Consider the following 18,749-nt stretch of genomic DNA (forward strand, 5'->3'; position numbering starts at 1 on the left):
CTCAAGATTGTGGAAGAAGCCGCACGAAGACATGTTCATCATGTTTGGTCTTCAACCATCTCAAAACAGCACATGTCACTCTGCTGTTCATATCCCTCCACTGGCTGCTAGTTGCTGCCCGCATCAAATTCAAAACCTTGATGCTCGCTTACAAAACAGCAACTGAAACGGCTCCCGCCTACCTGAACTCCATCATTCAGGTCTACACTCAGTCCTGCTCACTATGCTCTGCCAATGAAAGGCTCCTGGCACTTCTGCCATAACGGGGCCCTAAGTCACTAGCCAGACTCTTCTCTTCTGTAGTTCCCCGGTGGTGGAACGAGATGCCAAACTCCATTCGATCTGCTGAGTCCCTCTCCATCTTTAAGAAGAAGCTGAAGACAGCTTTTTCTCGAACACCTCCACACCTGATGGCATTAATAATAATAAAAATAATAAATGCTTCTATGCACCCTATGCATTGCCTTTAGGCACTGCCTGTTGACACCTATGTCCTATCAGACTTGAACCTGTTTTTTTGACACTTTACTTGTGTTGTTGTCTCCTGACTAGATCCTTGTTTGTGTTGTATTAACTCTTAGGTGTGCATTACTTTGGATAAAAGTGTCTGCTAAATGAAAATGTAACATTTTAACATTGTAATTGTTTTTGGTTACAATTTACCATGGCCTTTAATCCATTTTATCAGGTTATGTACAAGTACACTGTATCTGCACAATCTGCACATGCACATAATGATGATGCCTGTAGTACATAATATACTTATAATTACATAACATTACACTATAAGTACAAACATTAGCATTAAGCACTTAGTACTAAAGCTGTGATGTTTACATCCCTTAAATTCATTATGCATTAGGTAGAGTTTCCCATCACACAGTGTCAGTGTGTTCTTGATATGCTTTTCCCTGAGTTTCAACACAGGTTAAAATACAGGCATATATTTGCTAATATATGTGGGCCACATTATTTTTTACCCCCATAATGTCAGCTGGGGAGAGTTTGCTGAGTATGCCTATTCTTTTTACAGCACCGCCCAACTTTATATTAAGTTTCACACATTCACAGCTGCTAGCTGCCCAAACCAGCTACAACCTCCTGCTGCCGGCCAGGGAATGATAATGGAGATTAGTCTTTCTTATCCTTTTTTTTTTCCTAGCTGGATTGGAAACACCGAGCTTCCAATGAGAAGCGCAGCCTGCCAATCTAGTCTCTGAGTCCACCACCCTTCCAGATTTCCAGGTAGTATTTTAAATTCACTTGAATTGACGTGAAAAACGTGGTTGCATGGGGTCAATGAAAGCAGCCTCCGTCTGTGTTTTCCTGTTCCTGTGAACCTGCAGACATGTTTGAGGAGCCTTTGTACATATTCCCTCACAAACACCAGCAGGTGCACCGGTGGGCATTACAGGGCACGAACACTGTACACCATGCGACGTGACAGTAACACAACATTCAGAGCAAATTCCTCCCCTTTCAAGGCCTTGCAAACAGTCACATAGGTCATCTGCAAACATTAATCTGCTGTTTCTCCATGTGTTTGAGGCTATGTGGGACAGAAAACAAGGAGCTGTCATAATAACAAATATTGATCCTATCCAAACAGGCAACAGTAACGTAGAGGATTGGGATATTAAAGGAAAAAAAACAAACAAACTTGGCCTGTGGCCCATTCAGCAACAAATCCAAGCTGTGGATGAGTTGGGAAAATCTGTTTGGTTAAAAGTAAAAAGATTCAATATGTAGAAAATGCTCCATTAAGCACAACAAATGGTCAACTGTGACATCCTTATTTGTGTTCTGAATGTGTCCAAATTGTGTTGGCAATTGTTGAATGTGAGGCAATATTGCTGAAAAAAGCACGCATTTTCATACTACCTTGGCTAAATGAAGGTTAATTTTGTCATCATGGTGGGCTTTTTTAGTCTGTAGGTGACACGGAAATAAATTAAGCAGAAGAAGAACATCTTATTTGAAAGCGAGGGGACTGGCCTGGGGTTTGCATGGCAAAAATCACAGCATATGACTAATAAGACGAATGCACTTGAAATATCTGAGTCATATGTTCACTCGAGGGTACATCAATCTTATTAGTGAAAAAAAACCCTCTATTTCCCCGTGAAACTATATTTCCAAGCATGAATAAAACAAAACAAAACAAAAACAAAACAAAAAACTAGGTCTAATGGGAGCAGAAGCCTGTCGCACGGTGTTGTGAGTGTAGTTCCTAATGGTTGCAAGGAGAGGAACAGCTTCTGCAGCTTCCTCTTTTGTCATGTAGATTCAGTTACCCAATTCAGCCAAGTCTTTGCTTGTCAACCTGATTTTACATGTTGGCCTCTCTTGCGCAGTCCTATTTTCCTCCTCTGTTGTTTCATTCTTGCATTTCGTTACCGCCTTTTTCACATTTGTGTTTGACAACTGTGCCAACCAAAACAAAATTATTAAAAAAAAGAAAGAAAGAAAAGGGCGTCCTGGTAGCCTAATAATCTATTCCATTGCCAACCAACACGGGGATCGCCAGTTCGAATCCCCATGTTACCTCCGGCTTGGTCGGGCGTCCCTACAGACACAATTGGCCGTGTCTGCAGGTGGGAAGCCGGATGTGAGTATGTGTCCTGGTCGCTGCACTAGCGCCTCCTCTGGTCAGTCAGGGTACCTGTTGGGCGGGGGGGGGGGGACTGATAGCATGATCCTCCCACGCAGTACGTCCCTCTGGCGAAACTCCTCACTGTCAGATGAAAAAAAGCGGCTGGCAACTCCACATGTATCAGAGGAGGCATGTGGTAGTCTGCAGCCTTCCCCGGATTGGCAGGGGTGGTGGAGCAGCGACCGAGATGGCTCAGAAGAGTGGGGTGGGGTAATTGGCCGGATACAATTGGGATGACAAAGGGGGGGGGGGCACATGTGATGGTGATGCCGCTGTTAAATGAGTGACAACAGAAAGGGAAAATTGTGATGTTGGAAAACAATCCTCTGCTGTCTGACGTGCCCCCCATGATGTGATCCTGTATGACAATCCTCTGTTTGCACAGGACACGGCACCTGCTGTTTGGTAGTTGCTCTCAGCTGACTGGCGAAGAGCAAAACAGTTTAAGCACAAAGCTGCGTCATTCAGAGGGTCTCCTAAGAAACAAACACATTCACTATCCCTGTCATGTGCACCTGCCTCCCACACCAATTAGAAGTCAGACGTAAAGTACACCCCTGGGCCTCTGACATCAGATAGAGACACACCGTACCATCACACATTCAACACGTGCACTAGTGCACGTATACAAAGAGATTTTTGTGTATACTTGTTCATGTGTTAAAATGTCAAATAGTATAGTGCTTTAATTATTGATTTTCTGCAGACTTTTTCCTCCATCACAGCACTGTAAATATACTGACACACACACAAACACACACAAACACACACACACACACACACTTGCTTGATTGTTCCATGTGACCTTTAATGGTAGTGAACTGTCATTCACCATTGGCACAGAACTAACATTCAGTGCCTGTACAGAATGTGAAATGTCTCATCACGAAGGGAAAATAGTTATTTACAATATTTTGCTTTTCAGCACGAGGACCACCTGCAGTAAATCTGTTACGCTTGTTTCAGCAGAATGGTCAGAATTCCACTGGACTAATGTAAAAACTGAAGATTTGAGTGGCTTAGAGTAAAGCTACAGGGTGTCCGGGTAGCGTAGCGGTCTATTCCATTGCCTACCAACACGGGGATCGCCGGTTCAAATCCCCATGTGTCCTCCGACTTGGTCGGGCGTCCATACAGACACAATTGGCCGTGTCTGCGGGTGGGTAGCCGGACATGGGTATGTGTCCTGGTCATTGCATTAGCACCTCCTATGGTAGTCGGGGCGGCTGTTCAGGGGGGAGGGGGAACAGGGGGAATAGAGTGATCCTCCCATGTGCTACATCCCCCTGGCGAATCGCCTCACTGTCAGGTGAAAAGAAGCAGCTGGCGACTCCAGATGTGTCGGAGGAGACATGTAGTCTGCAGTGACCGGGACGGCTCGGAAGAGTGGGGTCATTGGACGGGTACAATTGGGGAGAAAAAGGGGAAAAGAAAAAAGTTACAGTCTTGAAGCTTGACATGCAAAATATAATAAATGTGGTTTGTGATACTACATTTTGCTTGCGTATTTGAAATAATCCATGCATATTCAAATTATGAATACGTTTTTTTTTATTTAATTTTTTTATAGATGCTCGTTTTAATGTTCAATGTCGGGTGAGACTAGCCAAATGCAGGAGAATAAGGAAAGTTGCATGACGGTTGAACAGAAAGGTATTGCGGCTGACAAGCAGATATACATCAGAACAAGCTCATGGAAGACATTTACCAACAGCCCTTTAACACCACTGCAAGCACTGCAGAATAAATGGTGTTTTGAAATTGTACATGGTTGATTATGACTGCTGGATTAGGAGCCTTCCTTCTTCCCTGTACAGTGGAATAACAGGTGCCATCTAATGAGGCACGCCATGGTTGCACATTTCAGTTCTGAGTGATTGTTTTTTATCAACATATGTGTGAATACAAATGAAATTTGTGCTCCTGCAAAATTTTGTCAATCCAGAGAGAAAGATTAGTTGAGAAAATGCACGTACGTACATTTCTACTGAAAGTGATAAACGAGGCCCAATGCTGCCGTTCTTTCCTCAGCCATGTTGGCTTTACACAGTAATCATCTGACACCGGTCACCAGTTCGTCAACAGCAAACACAAATGTGAAGAAATCAACATGGGAAAACCACGAAACACGAATGCAAAATATAAAATAGGTGCTTACACTTGCATCACCATCAGTCAAAAGAAAAGTACTTGGTTTTAAAGAGGATTCATAAGCAGGGGTGACATATAGTGTGTTTATCATAGTTTCCCATGTCGGTCTGTGTGTAGCTGTGCTTCACCAATGCCAAACATTTGCAAACTGATACTGTACACACTCACACACACACACACACACACACACACACACACACACACACACACACACACACATCTCAGAACCACACTCTCAATGTATTTGCTTTTGTCTTTCTCTTTTGGGTGGCGATGCCTTCGTAACTTGGGAGTTTCTTTGCTCTGCAGTTTTCTTTTGTTTTCTGCTCTCTCCCTCTGTTAACCACCAAACTAAACTAAACTAAATTAAACTGAACTGAACCGAACAGAGCTGGACCGAACCAAACCAAACCAAACTAAACTCCTAAATACGGTGCACCACTCTCCTGTGACACAAACATCTTAAAGAAGCACACACCCTTCAGAGAAGACGCACAGACACATTCACAATCTGAGACAGAGATGCAGGCTGTGTTGTAGTGCCGAAGTTGCTCTGGTGTTGGGTCAGTCAGTCAGTCAGACAGTCAGTCAGTCAGTCTGTCTGTCTGTCTGTCTGTTTGCCAGTCAGTCAGTCTGTCTATCTGTCTGTTTGTTTGTCAGTCTGTCAGTCAGACAGTCAGTCTTTTATTTATGTTCATATTTTCTTTATCATTTTATTTTATTGTGTTCCCTCTTGTGATTTCTGTGTGACACTATGTGCATAAGAACAACAGTAAACTATACCATAGTGTGGCTTTTATTTCCAAAACAAAATCCTAGTTATTTAGGGGACACTGTCTCTCGTCCTCATACTGTGAAGGCTTTACTGCAGGTTGGAAACCAGAATAAGGTTCTGCTGTAAGTCATCTGAACTGGAAGTTGACTGCTGGTCAGACCTGGCTAATAAGCCTGTATGAATGACAAAGCTTACTTTTTCCCCACTTTAACCTTGGATGTGTTTAAAATGTGTGAGTCTAGGGTGGTGAAGTGAAGCCATTCCATATTGATGAAGTCAAATACAGTTTACAATAGACACTTTCAAGTCTAGGATCACCAAGTGAAAATGAGAGCATTTGGCTGATGCTCTTTTTAACAGTTAATATAGATTTTGAACGATCTTTACTTTCCTTGTTGATACAAGCGACTGAATGCTAAGAAGGATGAGCCACAACATCCAGATAGAACGGTGATCAGATGACAAACGTGACACCAGGTGATCATGTATTAGACGAGGTGCAAGATGAGAAACTGCAAAGTTAAAAGCGGGAACTTAACCAGGGGCCACATGAGACGGAGGGGGGTGGCAGCTGTGTGTCAGAGGGGAGAAGAAGGTAGGGGAGAGGGGGATGTAACTTGAGTGGAAAAGGAAGGTAAGAGAGAAAGCGTCAGATATGATCGATATGATTCAGGATGGAGGGAGGTATGGAAGAGACGGATGTGATTTGAGGCATAAGGAGGTGCAGTAGCAAGGAAGGGGTGAATTGTCTCTTGAGGAGAGCAGGTGTCCCATTATAAGATAGGACATCACTGGACATGGTCCCACAGAGGTCTCTGCATATACCCTTACATCTCCCACAGACCATGCTAGTTTGTAATGTGTGGTCCTGTGCGGCTCAGTGGGCTGGGCATGACACCAGCTCTGCCAGGGTCAGGGTTTATTTCCACCAAGCTAAATATATATATATGAATTCATCACACTGCAAGGAGCTTCAACTATACGCTCCCACTGGGTCACATATGTTCACCAAAGGGCATTTGTACAGTATCTGTGCCGTGTTGTTTGCCAAGAGCACTCTTCAGAAAATAATACTTAAAAAAAACACAACAACGATGGCTTGACTAGTCCAAAAGAGTGACATGGTGATTACATCTGAGCAGTTGCAAACAAAAAACAGTGTGTGTGTGTGGTGTTGATTTATTTTCGCTATCTTATATGTGTTTTGAACAGGGGTCAGTAGGTACATCCGTTGTGTTTTTCAAAAAACAGAAGTTAGCATATCTGACACTTGTTCAATAAACCACAAGACTGATCATATGAGTTTTAGCAAATAATAAATATGACACTTTTCAAAGGTCGATAGGTAACAAACCCTTATCGCAGGTTGCATCCATGATATTTTGGGGATATTGAATGATGACGTCTAAGCAATGTGTTTCCCACAGAGATGGATACATATTATTTCTTGAAAAGCAACCCCTCGTATGATTACACGTGGTGTCGGCAGAGAGAAAACAACACCAAGGTGTGCAAGGCATCACAATCCCTGCCGCTGAATTTTGATCTCTACCTGTCTTCAAAACCGCACATTTCTCATTAAAGCAGTGGGTAGGAATATCTTTGAAATACAAAGTCAAGCATTTTGGTGTCCGTGTGAGGTAAATCAAACCCGCTTTGAAAAAAAAATTGACCCTGATCACGACTTTGACCCTGTAACCCCCCCAAAAATGGAACAAGGAAAGTTCAGGTTATTTGGCACAGCTCTTTCCCATTAAGTTGCTGAGAGTCAGAAACAGACAGACAGACACACTGTGGACGGCACGAGGACAGCTTCAGATGCCCTGGGCGTGCCATGTGAGGCATATGGTTTGTCCATTATTCTGGCAGAACCAGCAGTGTGTCCTGTCAGAGAGGCAGACCCGCATGTTACTGACCCCTGCTTGCATATGGAAAGAGATTATTATATAGATTAAAAAAAATAAAAAACTGAAAAAGGTGCATTTGGATTATTTGATGGCTGGGTTTCAGATGAACCGTTTTGTTTGACTCTGTGTGTCCTTTCAATCAAAGTGCCTGGACTCGGTCCGATCAAATCAGGACATAGACAGAGGAAAATAGGGGAAACAAAGGAACGATAACTTGTTCTAAATGGTTTTGACTTAATGCTAACATTTTGGATATTTAGCTGGAACGAAGCAGTAGGTTAAACGCCATTTTCTAGATTATTAGTATTAAAACTAGCCAACGGTGCAAGGGTCAGTGCAGTAGCAAAGTACATCGTCCCAGTAGATAACATAATGTGCTCAAATATGTTGGTAAAATACACATATTAAACATTTTAATTGTGTTGGTTGCTTGGTTTTATAGTTGGTCAATATTTGACATGACTCTTCGGGCTTGTGTATGTGTGTGTGTGTGTGTGTGTGTGTGTGTGTGTGTGTGTGTGTGTGTGTGTGCTCGCCTTATCAGAGGGTGGGTCTTGGTTTGCACAGAGGGTCTTAAGGGTCACGTATGGCCCATGTGTGGAAAATTTCAAAAGAAATTCTCTGAAACATTAACTAATTTATTAATATGGCGAGATACGCGAGAGCCCTTGTGCACTATTTCTCATAAACAAAACTGCACGTTACAACAGGTGGGTTATACAAATTGATTTTTTTATTTAAGTTGCGAAAAAAAATAGATAACTAACAGGGACCTACTTTCATAAAGACTGATATAACTGAATTACGAGGTCGAACTTTGTCACATCAACCAATAACAGGTCAGAGGAAAGAAAGCGATCCACATCCGCGTTGCTCCATGTTTATCCTCATGTTTTTTCTCCCTCCGTTCGGGATGTATCCACAAACGTGTCTCTCTAATTGGGGCCAAAGATTTCGCAGGGTCCAACTATTTTGCGTCGTGTTTTCCTCATGGCTCATTTCCATGCGTTTCTCCATAGGCTGCTCGGCAGTGAGACAGCCCGCAGCTGATTGGTCGTATGAGCTGCCACACACATCCGCTATGGCGATTGGTCAGAAAAGAAACCTTCTGTAACCTTTTTAACGGTGCCAACTTTTCTTCTTTTTCGAGAAGCGGCGCCGCCCACGGCAATTTTAGATAAACTGCGTACGCTCACGTTTGTTTTCAGCGCGTTGCTTAGTGTGTTTACCGGCGTGATGGTAGTAAGAGTCGCAGACTAGATGAGAGGCAGTGCAACAGTCACTTGGGTTTAAGTCTGGACACACGTACAGGACAGGACAGGACAGGACAGCTCTACATTAGAGATGACCACAAAGAGGGAATTGGCGGCCGCATCAAAGAGGACTTGCTTTCGTTTGGATGACTTCATTGCAGGATGGATTGGCGGTAAGTGAATATGCATTTCTATGGACTTGCATTTTGCTCAGACGCCACTCATCTGTGCTGTGTGCCATGGGACTGGGTGTCGTTAATGGATATGTGTTGTCTAATTACCATATCCGTGCATGGGATTGGTTGTTGATATTCTTAATGAATATCGGATAAAATACTGGGGTTATATTTCCAATACAGACTTTGGCGATAAGTCTTTTCAAACCCATGCATGCCGCAAAATCAATTGTAAACAATGGGGTCACCCTTCTTCAACCCTGAATTTCTGTACCCCAGGTTTTTAGATGAAAGTTAAGATATAGAGCAAATAAGTGCGAGCTCCAGGATCTCCCTGAAATGTAAAGTACTAATATACAGATCGAAGTTTGTCCCAGAAAAGTTTACTGTTTTGCTGTAAAGCAAATACTCTGCTTAAAAACATCAGCAGAAGCTTGTTGACGGTCATGTCCACTAGGGGCGCAGTTGCACATACAGTGCTATGTGCCCCAGGGGCCTACTTCAATGAGAACAGCAAGACATGCATCTCGGAACTTTAATTGTTGTCCCTTTAACTGTTTAATTTTGCATATAGATGACAAATGTACCTGCTATTTATACGATGAAACTGGCAATAAAACTTACACTCGGGAGATGTCTTTTCAACATAATGCTTCATACAGCTTAGAATTGTGTTGGGCATATGGAAAAATAAATATATATATATATAAACCTACATATGAAGAAATACCATATTAAAGATTTCAGCCAAGGTTCATCACATTGAACTGTTTGACAATGTAAAGTATATAAAATCAAAACTAGTTTTCAAATGGTGTCCCCTCAAATGCTTCAGGCCTCATTTTGTAAGATATTTTAGGTAACAGATTCTCCTTAACATTAATCAAGACAACACATTTGTATACAGCAGTATCTTGAGTTTTATCCCAATACAAAACTACAAAAGACAGTAAACAATAGTATTGAATTACGATTTCCCAGTCCTGGCGTAAGTTTTTTTTGGGAGGGGGGCTCTGTTTTTCAAAAATGTACCCTTCATGTAAGTAATTCTAATATACCTGCATTTACTGAACTTTTAATAACAGAAGCTTTCATTAAAATGATAAGGCTAGTGACATCAGATGCTGTGTCCTCATAATGTGAATGATACTGAGACCAGCAAAATCCTCCAGCTTTCATACACAATCAAATATTAAAAAGCATCATAAAATTCTCTAGAATAAGCTACAGTTGATGCCATAGACCAAAATGGGCTGACATGGATTTCTTTTTTAGGTTTTTATCCTTAACTGTGTGTCATACGAGGAATGTTAGTTTGGTCTGGAAGTATATGTTCAAGTGTTTGAATTTTCCAGTTTGTCCTTAATCTTAAAATGAAGGTGCCAATGTGAAGAACTGAACATATCTAACTTTTGTTTTTGTCCATCTGTCTGTCTGTCTGTCTGTCTCTCTCTTTGTCTCTCTCTCGTCTGACTGTGCCTGTCTATGTCTATGTGTTTTTGTCCATCTGACTCTGTCTGTCTCTCTACCACAGGGGCGTCCAGTGTGGTTGTGGGTCATCCTTTAGATACAGTGAAGGTATGCAAACAATTCTCTGATTTGTCCCAGCAGCATACCAACCTTGATTTCCTCCTGATTCAATTTACTGGAAATCTTTGCTCTTTTGAATACTTTAGCCATGAAGAAGGCATTTTTTATACTGTTGCAACATTTGGGCCAAACCCACAGTCATTCCAGACAGCAATTAAACACTGTTTCTTACTCCCTACTTATGTACCATACTGTTCATATTAAATTTCTTGTGTAAGACTCAATATGACTGTTACATAGAAAAGAACTTAACTACTTTTTTAAACAGAAAAAAAGACCCACATGTAATTAGGACCCCATTGATAGATCTGTCCAACCCAGTCATGGTCAATGCTGAATTCTGTTTCAATCTGCTTTTTCCTATTCTGTTCAGTACTTTCTCCTTCCTTTTACTTCTTTGGAAGATGTATAGATGCAGGTTTTGTAGCCACTAACATTGATTTATTAAATCTCCAACAGACCCGTTTACAAGCAGGAAAGGGCTATAAGAACACCTTGCACTGTGTCCTCACCATTTATAGGAAGGAAACGGTAAGAAAACACCTCTTACCCCTCTTATCTATTAGCATTTCACTTTCTGCCTTTCTATCTCTGTTTTTCTCTTTCTATCTGTCTGTCTGTCTGTCTGTCTGTTGGTAAATCCAGACAATTTAGCCACCCATAACTTAATTAGACTGGCTGGCATAGCATGTATGAAGTTCTCAAGTGTGGAAATCAAACAAAGCAGTTGGTAAAAGAAAGAAAATGTTATATTTTAAGTGTACTGGTAGTGTGAAAACAATGTTTTACCGAAGGGTAGAATACAAAGCATAGGACCACATAGGAATTAGGCTTTGTTTAGTCTGGCAGGGGGCTGCGTAAGATTGTAATCTTTTGTCTCTCTCCCACCAGTCATTCAAACTTGTAGACATTCATAGGCTTAGTGCACCCAAATTGTTTGGAGTACATGGAATTTTAAAGGTGGAACGAATAGGATTTTCCCAAAATCAATGTATAGATTCATACAAAAATAATCCCTCTCAAACATCACTTATGACCCACTAGATAGCCAGCAGCCATACCAACATGTACCCTGGTCCTGGTGAATGATAGAAGCTAAGCAGGTGTGGGCTTGGCTGATACTTGGTCGGGAGACCTCTTGGGAAAACTAAGATGCTTCTGGAAGTGGTGTTGGTGGACCAGTAGGGGGAAGTCTTCCCTCTGGTCCTAATAAAACAAATCCCAATGCCCCAGTGCAGAGACAGGGACACTGTGCTATAGGAGATGTTGTCCTTTGGATGAGATGTTAAGCTGAGGTCCTGACTCACTGTGGTCATTAAAGATCCCATGGCACTTATCGCAAAGAGTAGGGGGGTCCCTGGTGTCCTGGCAAAATTCCCAACCTGGCTCTCTCCATCTGGCCACCTAATCATCTCCCCATGTAATCGGCTCAATGACTCCTCCCTCTCTACCTCAAGCTGATGTGTGGTGAGCGTTCTGGTGCAAAATGGCTGCCGTGCATCACGCAGGTGGGTGCTACACATTGGTGGTGGTTGAGGTGAATTCCCCCCCCCCTTCATTGTGAAGCATTTTGGGTATCAAGATAAAGTGCTATATAAATGTAATCCATTAACATTATTAGATGTGTGTCGTGGTGTTCATATCTGCAGAGACCCTGCTGTCTACCTGTATTTTCATATTTTTCTTATGTTGCTGTGTACGGGACATTTCTGGGAATTAACCTTTAGGCTGCAGGACTCTATAAAAACGTAGCAACCAGGTGCCAAATCGAGATCATAAGCACACATCCAAGAGGAAGCTATGATAATTGCGAACATAGCACCAAAAAGATGCAAATATAGCGAGGCGAAACACCAAGTGGACAAAACTCGTTCCAAAATGAGAGTGAATCTGGGGTTGGCTTTCACCCGCTGGCGAGCACCAAAGGAGAGGATAGGAATGAAGAGCAACTCAGAGTTGGCCTGTACTCTGGGATGTGTTGTGGCAACTGCGGTCAAGGGGTGTGCACTTCTGGTGTCGTTGAGCTGAGGAGGAGGGGCCAACTGTTTACAAACTGTTACCGACAAATCTTACTCACTTGCAGCGATAAAAGAAGATAAATGAAGGAATTTATTGAAAGGATAGCCCCTTGAGATGTAGCATCTCATTTTCAAGGGGTCCTATAGACACAAATACAAAATTATAAAACATACAAACAAAAAAAGCATTACATAACAAATATACGCAATAAATTCAGACACACACTATTCACTCACCCTCTCACTCACCCTCTCCCACCCACACCCCCAGCTCTCAGAAGCTGTACAAGAAAAATTGGATACTCAGATAATAAATCAATTCCATCAGCATAAAGAGCAATTGAAGAGGTTTGTCTTTAGTTTATTTGTAGCACACATAAACAGAATATTGTATGTACACACAAATTAAAAGCATAAACGTGTTGTTTTAAGATGAGAAAATAAAGATGTCCTGAAACAGCAGAAAGAGGTCATAGATCTCAGAAAAAGAGGATGGTTACTCCAGTCAGATGGAGCTTTGTATTGGAATAACCTTCGTCTGACTTTGATAATGCTAGGGACAAAAAAGGGATATTGCCTATGTCTAAGTGGATATGAAGAGGATATGCCCACTGCTCCTATGCAATAGGGTGGGTTAAATGCAGAACACAAATTTCATTGTAGCCGTACAACTGTACAATGACAAAATAAAGTAGCTTACTTTCTATTGACATCGGATGGGTCTCCACCTTTAAAAAGAGGGGTAACTGGCACATTTCCAAATGAGGGTAATTGAACAAGTAGACAGAGACAAATTAAATAAAACTGCAATTATTACATGAGCAGCAAGTTTAACAAATTTGGCTTTGAAACCATCTGGACCAGCACTACTACTTTCTTTTAACTCATGTATAACATGAAAAACATCAATAGAAAAGATTTTTCTATAGGAAAATGAACTGTTAAACGTAATAAAGTTTGAGGAACCAGCCATAGCATAGCAATTAAAATGTTGGGAATCACAGATAGACGAGAACTGCTGATTAAAAGCATGGGAAATAAGTAAAATCGTAAATGGACTGCATTTATATAGCACTTTCCTTGTCTACTGACCACTCAAATCACTTTACAATGTATGCCTCACATTCAGCCATTCTCACACACATTCATACACTGATGCCATGCTGGTTGGCTGCCGTGCAAGGCACCAACCTGCTCATCAGGAGCAGTTAGGGCTTCAATGTCTTGCTCAAGGACACTTCGACCTGCTGTGTGGAGGAGCTGGGAATCGAACAAGTGACCTTCCGATTACTAGATGTCCCACTCCAGCTCCTGAGCCATGCTGCCCCATAAAGGATCCAGTAAAGGATCAGAAATAATTTCATTATTAATTCTTATCTGGTTTATGAAGCTTTTGTTTGATATATAAGATGGTTGGGGGTATAATAGAGGTAAAAACTATTAATCAATCTAAATCATCAGGACTAATTATTGACAATGGAAAGAGACATTTAATATCGCTTTTCATAGGAAATACATGTAATCTGTGTTTGAATGGGTTTAAGTGTTTGTGGGGGGCATGAGTGTTCGTACCACTGATAACAGCCAGTAAGATGTCTCTTCTCCTGCTTCCATAAATAAACATTATTTTATTAGGGACAGAGGCAAGGATGTAACTTTGGAGTGAATATTGTAGGGATTGTTGAGATCAACACACATCTAAGGGGACCCGAAGATTTTTTTGCATGCTATTAAAAGTCTAATGAAATTAAAAATATATCTTCATTCTTGTCACCTTTTTTCATCTTCACTTAATTTAGTGTTTCTAGTTAACACTAGGTTATAGAAATTCACCGAGTATTTTACTTTGGCATTTATAAGAACAGTGTTTTTCCTCTTACAATTTTTTTTTGTAACTTCACTCTGCACTTGTTTATGTACACCAAAAGAAATGTTCACTGAATGGGAGGGAGATTGAGTGAAGATGAGTGATTTTCTACCAGCAAATTAAAACAAGTCAACAACATAGCGATGTCCATGCTCTTATAAAATGCTCAACTGTGATTGGCTGTTAGTCAAATCAATCTTCCTCCCCTGACTGAATCTCACCCAACCATTGCAATCCATTCGGATATATGTTAAATCACACACGTTTTTACCGCCCAGGTCTGATTAACGAGGGTGTTACAACCCCCCCCCCCCATCCTCACAGGAGATTAAGCCCTTGGATCTGGTTATCTGTGATTCATTTCTGAAAGAGATGAACTTGTCCTTGTTTAACTCCAGTAACTGCTCCAAACACTGAATGATCATCCGAGAGGGAGCATTTTTCCAAAGAAAGCACTGACTCAAGTGGGAGTAACATATTTAACTTTTCATTCTTTGCATTGTTGGAAAAGACTAATATGCTATCATTAATCATGCCGATATGATTGATTTTCAAACATGATTTATTTTTAAACCTGCTTTTGCTGCATTTGGGTTCTGCATCCTTTCACCGCAAGAAAATTGGATTTTGTTATATTACTGTAAATTTGGGGTAGCCACCAAATATAAAAAGCAGCAATGCCATTATCTATCTGCTTGTCTGCCCAACCTATCTGCTTATTTATGAATCTATCTGTCAGCTCATCAATCTATCCGGCAGGCTTGTTTATCTCTCTATGTATCTGTGTATCTATCTATGCAACTGCCTGTCTATCTGCTGGTCTGTCTACCTGTTGATATCTTTGTCTTTCTGTCAGTCTATAGCTGTATAAAATCTGTGTTAGTTTGTCTCAGTGTGTTCTTTGGGTTTCTGTATTTTTATTTCTGTGTGAAAGTCATAGCTTTTCTTTCTTGCAGGTCGCTGGGTTTTTCAAGGGCATGTCTTTCCCCCTGGCCAGCATCACTGTGTACAACTCAATGGTGTTTGGCTTCTTCAGCAACACCCAGAGACTCATAAGCAAGTGTCGCTATGGTGATGGACGGCATCCCTGTGGCATGCTGGACCTGACCATGGCCAGCATGCTGACTGGACTGGTGTCAGTCGGAATGGGAGCCCCTGTGGACCTCGTCAAGATCAGACTGCAAATGCAGACACAGCCTGTCCTAGCAGGTGAATTGTTTTTTGTTTTGTTTTTTGTTATCGATTCGACTGTTTTCCATGGGCACAGTGTGTTGCTCCCTATTTTTTAAAGCTCTATAAGACCTACAGGAGAGGGCCTGGTGAATTGCGGACACATTCCTTCTAATTTGGCTATAGCATGTGATGAGAGGGGTTTTAGCACACATGCATACATGTAGACACAATCACTTTAACTGGTTTGTTTTTGTTTGTTTCATTTGGGGGGGGGGTTCTTCAAGGATATGTGGTACCATACATGAGAAGAAAACAAATATAATCCTATCCCAAGTGAACTGTGTTTCTTTGGTATAATTCTAGAAATTTTTTCCCTTGCTTTCTCATTTAGCATTTATTCCAAATCAAAAAGAGGTATCTCTGTCACGAAGATTATTTCATGAAAAACAACTTGGTTTGCTTTAAAGAGAATTGTATCGCAGCTGTAGACAACCCCCCCCCTGTTCTCCCTAATTGTACTTGGCCAATTACCCCACTCTTCCGAGCTGTCCCAGTCGCTGCTCCACCCCATCTTCCGATCTGGGAGGGCTGCAGACTACCACATGCCTCCTCCAATAAATGTGGAGTCACCAGCCACTTCTTTTCACCTGACCATGAGGAGTTTTGCCAGGGGAACATAGCGCGTGGGAGGATCACGCAATTCCCCCCAGTTCCCCCTCTCCCCCAAACAGGCACCCCAACCGACCAGAGGAGATGCTAGTGCAGTGACCAGGACACATACCCACATCCAGCGTCTCACCCACAGACACGGCCAATTGTGTCTGTAGGGACGCCTGACCAAGCCGGCAGTAACACAGGGATTCGAACCAGCAATGTCCGTGATGGTAGGCAACAGAATAGACTGCCACGCTACCCAGACACCCACATTTTTATTGTTTGTGCTGCTGTCGCAAAGACAACCGAATCACTTTCCGTTTATTTGCAGCCTGGCTACTATCCATTCAAGAAACAACTGTAAGAATCCCAATTTGAACCAGAAATCCTGATCTCAGTGCTAGTATGATAAAGGCAGGGTAAAACATCCGGTAGTGTTAGTAAGTAGGCAGGTTGTGTTACTTACTGATCCAGTAGAAAGAATGCCAACTGAATGTCGGTTTGGAACCCTCTCAAGTCCTGGGTGTTTTTTTTTAAATTATTTTGATTTGAATTTGAGATACTTTATTGATCCCCATAGGGAAGTTCTGCTCTGCATTTGTCGCTAGGAGCAGTGGGCAGCTGCCGTGCATCACCCAGGGACCAACTCCAGTTTGTCTTGCCATGCTTCGGTCAAGGGCACAGACAGGAGTACTAACCCGAACATGCATGTCTTTTTGATGGTGGGGGAAACCAAAGCACCCGGAGAAAACCCACCGCAGACATGAGGAGAACATGAAAACCCCACACAGAGGATGACCTGGGATGACCCCCAAGGTTGGACAACCCTGGGGTTCGAACCCAGGAACAGCACTAACCACTGTGCCACCTGTATTGAACTCTGTTTCCCTGGCGGGATCTGTTTCCCCTTCGCTAGAGTTTGATACAACACCAGGATGTTTGCTTAACTTTAACCTAACCTCAACCTAACTCTAACCTTAACCTACTACAACCTAACCCTAAGCTTAACCTAATGCTTACCTGAACCTACCTGAACCTAGATAGCTAACCTGTGCGTGTGAACGCTTTCATCTGGTTAGGGTCAGGCGTGGAGCCAAATGTTGTAAACGTTTGTTGTAAACCTATTTTACCATTACATCTGTTGGATAGTTGCAGTTAAAACGTGGGAGGAGAGATATTTTATTGACTGACACTGTAACATTCAGGTGTTCTCTTTGATAACACAGGGTTACAATCATGTCACATCATTTCCATTGCCTTCTAAAGCAATAAATTGATGGCAGTCTGCTTCCTTATAAACGGAAAGGGACTAATGGGTTTTATTTGCTTCATTTGGCAGTCAAACTCATTCCCATGTCTGTTGTTGGCTATTTTGAACAACTTGCAGTAGGGCTGTCAATGAATTTTCCAAATTCGAATATATTGTAATGAATTCAGGGAGCAGCCGAGAATCAGCTGCAACCGGGAAGCGAACCCGGGTCTCCCGCACTACAGACGACTGCGCTAACCAGTCAACTAAAGGGTCCGACCTGTTAGCCAAGGGCTAGCAAGTCTAGTCATTCATGATCGTTACACTACCCCCCTCCTCCGGGAAGCATGTCCCCGTGGTTCAGCATATCAGCTCCCTCACGCCTCTGGGCGTATGCATGCTTGTTGGAACTGTGAGGCCATTGGAAGCGCATGTGCCCAGAGGCATGAGGGAGCTGATATGCTGAACCACGGGGATGTGCTTCCCAAAGGAGGGGGGTAGTGTAACGATCATGAATGACTAGACTCGCTAGCCCTTGGCTAACGGGTCGGACCCTTTAGTCAACTGGTTAATGTAGTCACCCATGGTGCAGGAGACCCCGGTTCGTTTCCCGGTTGCAGCAGATTCCCGGCTGCCCCCTGAATTCGCTACATTGGTGTCAGAAGTTGGATGGTGAGGCTGTGAGGCCATCGGAAGTGTGTGCGCCCAGAGGTGTGAGGGAGCTGATATGCTGAAGCATGGGGACACGCTTCCTGAAGGAGGGGAGTAGTGTAACGACCACGAATGGCTAGACTCGGACCCATTAGTCGACTGGTTAATGTTGTTGCCTGTGCTGCAGTATGGTCTTATCAGTCCGCATACTGATTTGGCAAAATTTTACATCAGATGCCCTAAGAGTCTGGTCTATTCCTCACAAAATAAGACCAACACTGCCACTCATCTACCAGGAGCCATGGTTACCATTGTGCTATGGTAAAAAAGCTGGTCTATCACGTGAATAGACAACAATGTGCTCTTATTCGTTTTATATTTTTGTCAGATGACATTTATACCAGTCAGTCATCTGCATCAGACACTAAATTCGTGTATCTATAAAAAATTTCTCAGTCGCCATCATCATGGTAAGAACTCTAGTGCCTGTTTAGGAGCATTTTAAGTGGGTCCTATCTTTGATATTTTTCATGAGGTTGTACTTTTTAGCTCTGTCCTTAATAACCTTTTTATTTCATTTGCATCCAGCAGTTTTTCATCTTTTTTGGCTTGCCTACACCTCTGGTCTTTCC

General features: G+C 42.3%; 1 protein-coding gene across 2 annotated transcripts in view; it reads left to right on the top strand.

Moving 5' to 3' along the window:
- The first annotated feature begins 8,658 nt into the window (after positions 1 to 8,658).
- slc25a48 (solute carrier family 25 member 48) overlaps positions 8,659 to 18,749 on the top strand; it is a 47,692-nt gene continuing 37,601 nt past the window's right edge. For both annotated transcript variants that reach the window (XM_056282365.1, XM_056282358.1), the window contains exons 1-4: positions 8,659 to 8,912; positions 10,450 to 10,493; positions 10,965 to 11,036; positions 15,347 to 15,599. In XM_056282365.1, coding sequence (XP_056138340.1) covers positions 8,831 to 8,912; positions 10,450 to 10,493; positions 10,965 to 11,036; positions 15,347 to 15,599 — 451 coding nt within the window. In that variant the 5' untranslated portion in view covers positions 8,659 to 8,830. The remainder of the gene's footprint in view (positions 8,913 to 10,449; positions 10,494 to 10,964; positions 11,037 to 15,346; positions 15,600 to 18,749) is intronic.

Source organism: Lampris incognitus, chromosome 1 (genome assembly GCF_029633865.1).
Source record: "Lampris incognitus isolate fLamInc1 chromosome 1, fLamInc1.hap2, whole genome shotgun sequence".
NCBI classification, from domain to species: Eukaryota; Metazoa; Chordata; class Actinopteri; order Lampriformes; family Lampridae; genus Lampris; species Lampris incognitus.